The following is a 7,364-nucleotide window of genomic DNA, read 5'->3' as shown; positions in this document are numbered from 1 at the left end:
CCAATCTTTCTAATGGTATTGTATGGAATAATTTACAGTGACGTGACAACACTAATCAAGAGACTACAAATGATTGTTACACACATCAGCACTCTGCAGTCCCATTCTGTGAGCTTTTCTGGCTTTTCCCTTCACGGTTGACAGAAAATCTAAGTAGCCTACAATTACTCCAGTACTGTCCCTAAATAAAATACTTAACTATTTGTAATTTCCTGTTTCCATTTCATGCACCTGTATAATTCTACTCAGCCCCAAATACACAAGTAAATTATTTTTTTTGTTCATAATTACTTTACCTTAAAAAAAACACATTAGATTATAAATTATGATGCTTTGTTATAGATTAAACTAGTTAAAATGATCCACTACAACAATCAAATTCTACCGACACATCAATGCATCAGTAATACTAATGTAGTAATAATGCAATAATAGAATACATACACATTTACATTGTCTGAATTAATAATATTTTAACTTTTGATACATACTTTCACTAAATTGCGACTTGCAACGGATATTTTATACTACAGTATTACTAACTTTACCTAAGTAAAGAATCTGAATACTTCCTCCAACACAGAGCATTGATGACCTGACTTATTGGAAAGCGTCCCACTGTCGGGTTAAAGTAACCGAGCTCTTCAGTTCAACCCGTTTTACTGCAAATGTTTGTCGATGGAGACTTCTTAGCTGTATAATTACAAGTGCTGTTTAAATACTGTTGGCCGTATTGAAAAACATCATGCTGACTAAGAAATACAGGTAACTGAGTATTGACTCAAATACTATTGTTGACCAACTACTCTTTATTGTAGGATGTGGTTTTATTTCACAATTATATTAAAAAGTGTATACAGAGCGCTACATGTTTAATGTTTATTTATCCTTTACTGTGCAATGAATAAGAGATGAAACTGAATTTCAACTAATGTTTCCATAATCAAACAACACACACTCTTACTTATTGATATCTGTGAACTTCATCAGTACACACTTACAGAAATCCTTAGTTTACCAGCTGCATGATATCAGTCTTAGCTCAGAAAAATTCATAGTCATCCGACACAACCAAACTTAGCATAAAAAAAGATAATATATTCAAACAGTATACCAATAACCATTCCAACATTTAACTGTATAAGTTAGCCACCAACGATTTATTTTTTTAGTTCTTACCAATATCACCGCATTACAGTCACAAAAGCATTCATCTTAACTTAAATGCCTAAAGTATTATTTCATCCAATAATGCTATTAAAATGGTACCATTTAGGTCTACTGCTTCAGACTGCCAGGCCCTTTGAGATGTGGGTGAACCCTGAGAGAACAAAAGTGTGAGACCACATTCATACGACAGGAAACCCAGAATTTAACATAAGCAGAGCTGTAATGACAAAAACAGTTTAAAAAGACAATACAGTGAAAGGTTAAACTGCAATGGCAGAAATAATATGACAATGACTTTGACTTAATTAATAAAAACAAGTCACTCCTTAAACTGATTAAAAATTATTATTTAATGGTATAAGTGACTGACCCCTTTCTTTTTTATTTTTACGCAAGCAGACACTTTGCTGTTTCACAAAGAGCCCATTCACACCATATCAACAGTACAGACAGAAACATCCCCATGTTGATGTGTGGAGCAGGGGACTGTGATGGTGGAGCACCTCTGTGTGTTTGAATGCAGCATAGCAGGTGAGGAGAACTCTGCCTCTTAACTCCACACCCGTAGAGACAAACAGTGCAAGTGAAGGTGTGAGGAAAGCTGAAGGCGGAGTTGTTTATCCATGATTACAGCACACATGTGTAACCGCAATATGTTACACATATACAAAATAAATTTAAGCGAACTGGACCATTTTCCTTCGAGGTAGGGAATGAAATCTGATATGTATTGAACTCGGTAGCTTTCACACACCGGGAAGTTTGGCAAAGCTTTTATGTTATCCCTTTTCTCATTAAAAATGCAAACTACAATTTTAAGACAAAAACGGTTTCTTTCTTTTTTTTTTTTTTTTAAAGGAATCTTTAAAAATATACTTTTACGCTAAGGCTACTGCCAGCAGACGGTTAGTTTAGCTTAGCATAAAGACTAGAAACAGGGGGGGGGGGGGGGGAACAGTTAGCCTGGCTCTGTCCAAAGCTAACAAAATCAGCCTACCAGCACCTCTAAAACTCACTAACTAACATATTATATTCACAGAACCACAATCGTTGTTTTTACATTTTAGTTTTGTACAAATTAAACAAACAAGACATAACATGATAACTAGAGAGTTTTAGAAGGCTAGCAGCGTCCCCCACCTCCCAGTGGTTATGCTGAGCTAAGATAACAGGCTGCTAGCTCCAGCTCCACATTGAACAAAATAAAAGTGGGGACAAGGTAAAGCCACTTAATTATTAGAAGCATTGTGTACTATATTGCAGGGCCTTTCAGACTCTTCAGATAAAGTCTGCAAGCGTCCACTGGGATACGCAGGCTGGATTACACGAGTCAAAGTAAATGTTGCCAAGCTCCCCAAACTTAGAGAAAGTCTGCACCCAGGCTTTTACACTAAAGTCAATAAATAAAAGAAATATTTTTAAGCTCAAAATAATAGACGTTCATTTAAGTGTGCAAAGGTTTCAAAGATCCCACATTCAGTGCACCGTGCAAGGTCAGACCATGTTGGTTTGGGTGTTGGGGCTGCGACTCTGCAGGTCCTGTACCTGGTCAAGAACCCAGTTGACGTTTGGTCTCTCCTGGGGATTTGACACCATTATGGAGCTCAGCAGCATCTGCAGGCCCTGCGAGTAGCTGGGCGCAAGACAAACAAAAAACTAATTAAGTGTGATCTGTATTTAGTTATACAAACCTTTATGAGTGACTTTCAATCTTAAGCACAAGCATGCATCATTACCACTAATCACAGGATCATTATTAATATGAATTCTGTATATTTTGCACAAAATGGAACAGGAAGTGAGGTTTCCAGGACAAAGCCGAGTTCATACGCAACAAAAACAACCTAAAACTAAAAAAACTTTGCTGCAGACAAACAATGGCTTTTAGTAAATTAAGAAAAATTTAAATGGAAGAAAAAATTGGTCTGCAATGGCATTAACAGCAAACAACTATTTGAAATGTAAAGATACAGTGGAGTAATGGCTACCGGAGCAGGGAATGACATTTTCATAATTAGCATATGAATTATTAAGTTACGACCAAAAACCTTTTTTGTGAGGTCACTAAATTTGAAGAAATTCCCTGAAGGCATTCCTGAGGTATCGCGTTACGAGAATAGGACGGACGGAAGAACAACCCTGCGCGGAGGCATAAACATGTATTTTCCATCCACTATCCATGGCAGCAACAGAAACTGAAACATTAACAGGAAACTTTCTTCAAGTAACACTGTAAGGTGATGTTGTAACTGACCTGCAGGACTGTGGGATGGTCACTGGATTCTGGACAGCCAGGGCAACGCTGTCCCCCTTCTGAAACACCATGTCATACGGCCCCTCCAACATCATCATGCAGTAAAGCACACAGCCGAGTGACTGGAGGAGTGTGAGAAGACATCGAAAGACGAGAGAGAGAAGTAGTCAGCGAAGGATCCACAGTAGCATTAGCACTTGGTCTCAGAGAGCAGAAAACAACAAGCACAACATACAAAGGGAATGAAGAATAGTATTTACCCAGATATCAGTGCGCTCGTCTATAATGCAGTGGCTCTCTACATTAAAGAGTTCAGGAGCCCTGTAAGAAATGGTGCACCGCTGGGCTGCCCAGTCCTGTATGGTCATGGCTTCTCTGGTTCCTCTAACCTGAAATTAACTCAGTCATTAAATTAATTACAGGGTAAGGAACACGTAGAGGACCTAGTGTATACAAAATGAAAACAAAAAGGTTGCCTAACACTCTTGAAATGTTATGTAAATACTTGACAAATTCGTGCACTTACCGTATTTTCCGCACTATAAGGCGCACTTAAAAGCCTTTAATTTTCTCAAAAAACGACAGTGCGCCTTGTAATCCGGAGCGCCTTATATATGGATCAATTGGTTAATTGGTTGATCCATACTGGTTGTACACGGCGCTCTGTCAAAATGTTTCAGTACGACTGGTAAACTACAAAGCCGCACCGCGGTAAACACCGGTACTGTGCTTACTCCTAGTCCAACACCACTTGTGTGTATAAAGACCCCAAAATGGCACCTTTCAAGAGACACGCTTACGACGCTATTCTATTCTATGCGCCTTATAATCCGGTGCGCCCTATATATAAAAACAGTTCTAAAATAGGCCATTCATTGAAGGTGCGCCTTATAATCCGGTGCGCTTTATAGTGCGGAAAATACGGTACATGGATTATGTCGCTTTGGAGGAAAGTATCAGATTGATGCATGTAAAGTGACTTTTTCTGTTATAATTATGTCCGTTGCGTAGAGGAAAAAAAAACAGCTAAATGTTATAAGTCCAATATGAGTGTTTCAAGGGGGACAATCAGTGTTGTTAGCTCCAACAGCACAGATATGATCAAATAAACTTACGTAACATGTAAAAAAAGATCATGACGAACTTGTACAAGCTCTATGCGCTAAAATGAGCAACAAACATTGTTGGAAGCATTTACGAAACTTCCTCCAGGCAGAAAACTGTGGAATTTATTGTGCTTTAAGGTTAACCCCAAGTGACATGACTTAGGCTTCTGCTTGATACATCTCTATTTACATTAGTAAAACATCCAGAAAGCTGTATTCTGAGAAATGAATGAGCATGATACTTTGAATATGTGGTTTATTGGCATTAAAACGTTGCCATCTAGAGGAAAGAATCGGGACCTCCCTTCTAAAATAATAGATTAATGAGTATTGACATTATCTTCAAAAGGATAAGTTGGCACTAAATGTTAAGAGGTTAGAAATGACCCACTATTGCCATTTGTCTTAGCTTGCTTTCATCCCTCAGTCTTAAATTTAGGACTATATTTAGGAATATTTTAAATTTCTTACTACAGTAAAAGCATTACTTTCACATTAATGTCCATTACTGTTTAATATCACAGATGAAATAATGGAAGTGGTGCACTCTGTTCTTACACATTAAGAATCCAACCTCATGAACAACACAGCATTTTGCTTTTGGTGCTGCATAAAGAACAAAGTGATCTCAGGCTTAAGATAAACTCATTTGGGCTTTGACAAATAGTATCAATGCTTCTAAAGTGATCGGTAAAATGTAACAACGTCTTTATAGACTTTGTGCCCTTACCTCAATCCTGGCACGGTTCATAGAGCCCAGGTCCATCAGAAGCGGCCTGTCATCCTCATCCAGAAGCACATTTGTGGGCTTCAGGTCTCTGAGTAAATAATAACATGAATGTTAAAAGATGGTCATTTAGTAAACTGAAGTGGTTCATATTTAGATTGGAGGCTTTTTTTCACGACTATGTGCCCCTATCTGAGAGATTATGTGCCAATAAAGAATGTATTACAATTATCAGGTATAGGAAAGACATAATGTCTATTAGCCTGTAGAGAAGCTGGTGCTGGCTTGTCAGCAGGAATCGAGGTAAATCCATCCGTTTGAATCTGTTTCTGCTTTTTGATCACAGTGCAGGGTGTATACTATGATCAGAAGTGACTCCAGGACTTCAAACAGACTCTGGTGTGGCACTCCAAGCCAGCACAAAAGTCTTTATGCTGGGCAAATGTTTGTTTTTATGTGTGCGTGCATGTGAAGACAGATTACCTGTGTGCATAGCCTTTTTCATGAATGGCCTTGAGTCCAGAGCAGATGCCACGCAGGATTTGCAAAATCTGTTTTTCAGGCATTGAGCTCCCCTTGTCTCTTAGCTTCTCCAGAACAGACCACAGACTGCCTTTCTGTTCACACAAACGCACCAACATATCAGAATCAGATCATTTCCACCAGGGTTATTTTGGTTATACTAGCTGCTGCACCAACTTACTCTGATATAAGGCAAAAGTAACCAGGCTTCAGTCTTGCCTCCACGATCAACAAAGGTGTGTGCAACCAGACTCAAGACGTTGGGGTGATTAAAAATCTGATGCATGTCCACTTCTGTCTGAGCCTCCTGATGGCCTTCACGGTCATGGCACAGGATCCTCTTCAAGGCGTAGAAGCGCCCATCCTTGGCCCCCTCCACCAGATCCACATAACTGAACCCCCTGACGAGAAGACACAGAGAGATTGGATTCTAGAGATTGGAGTTTCATTTTTTAAAAGGCTAAATAATTTACCATAACAGCTGAGGACGGAGGAATAAATAGTGCATTTGTGTGGGCATGGATTGGATTTCTAGTTAGTATTAATTGTATCAGGGACAGTGTATGGAGGATAGACTTAAAATAACGCACAGTGTCCGTGTTCATTGTAATGAGATAGATGTCACCCAGTGCAACTGTGAGGCTCAGTGATGTGGTTTTAAATGGTTTCTTGACAGAAAAATAAAATATCATCACGCTTAAATTTAAAAGGTGGAGTTAAGTGGAGTTTAATACATCAACTTCAAAATGTTATCTTACCCTTCATCTAGTTTCTGGACAAAGTAATATTTTTTGTTATCAATGGTGAATGAGCCACGGGAGCATATGCACAGGGTCTGCCCCATCTTGACTGGTACATTGTTTAACGCCAAGCTTTTAAGGGCCTGGGAGAAATAGGACAAATAAAAAAGTTATTTGAGAATGACAGCCAGAGAAATACAGAAAGAAAATGCAATGCTACTTATTAGCTGAAACATTCATTATTTAAAGCAAACTACGCGATAACCTTTTGGTCCATTGGAGAGAAACATATGGTACGAAAGCTTACAAAGTGTCAACAAACGTTAGCTGTTAGCTGTCAGCTAGCATAGCACATCAGCAACATCTAACATAAGCTACTTCCAGGCTACAACTGCCAAAATGCCACATAAACGTCCATTTTTAACGTTAGCTCAAATCGCTTTGTAATTTCTATTGACTACCTAACACAATGAACAGCTCAACGTAACAAACCTATGCTATAATTGGTGGCGTTACGTCTTTATTCTTACCAGCTAGCTGTCTGTTTACCAAATTAGCTTACTGTCATATTTCTCCATCTTCTTCCTCTTCTTCTTCTTGGCTTTAAAGAAGGTTGACAACCAGCGTATAAAGTACATTACCGCCACCTTTGCTTCGGAGTGAAGATCCAAGATTAAATTCTACCCTACCTACCCGATAATGTACAGCTATTAATCCTGTTTTTTAGATAAAATCATCGAACAATTCTAGCGCTTTATCAACTGGGCAGATTTATTATTGTTTTTTTTCTACTCCTCCCATAAATGCGCAAGATGTTCACCCCCCCTATTGTGCACATAAACATG

General features: G+C 38.6%; 1 protein-coding gene across 4 annotated transcripts; it reads right to left on the bottom strand.

The window, feature by feature from the left end:
* Positions 1–789: 789 nt before the first annotated feature.
* On the bottom strand, positions 790–7,235 carry stk16 (serine/threonine kinase 16). 4 transcript variants are annotated; one of them, XM_076077776.1, is made up of 9 exons: positions 7,082–7,235; positions 6,538–6,662; positions 5,961–6,180; positions 5,741–5,874; positions 5,261–5,348; positions 3,685–3,813; positions 3,425–3,546; positions 2,716–2,803; positions 790–1,321 (listed from the first exon to the last, which is right to left on the bottom strand). In XM_076077776.1, the coding sequence occupies exons 1-9, from the start codon at positions 7,085–7,087 to the stop codon at positions 1,229–1,231; spliced, it is 1,005 nt and encodes a 334-aa protein (XP_075933891.1). In that variant the 5' UTR covers positions 7,088–7,235; the 3' UTR covers positions 790–1,228. The 4 variants fall into 4 exon arrangements, with proteins under 4 accessions (XP_075933891.1, XP_075933893.1, XP_075933894.1 ...); XM_076077778.1 differs by having other exon boundaries at positions 7,050–7,136; XM_076077779.1 differs by lacking the exon at positions 7,082–7,235 and adding an exon at positions 7,012–7,030.
* Between the last annotated feature and the right edge of the window lie 129 nt (positions 7,236–7,364).

Source organism: Anarhichas minor, unplaced genomic scaffold, assembly GCF_050575085.1.
Source record: "Anarhichas minor isolate MPS153535 unplaced genomic scaffold, ASM5057508v1 ptg000062l, whole genome shotgun sequence".
Lineage (NCBI taxonomy): Eukaryota > Metazoa > Chordata > Actinopteri > Perciformes > Anarhichadidae > Anarhichas > Anarhichas minor.
This window is presented reverse-complemented; position numbering and strand designations above follow the sequence as displayed.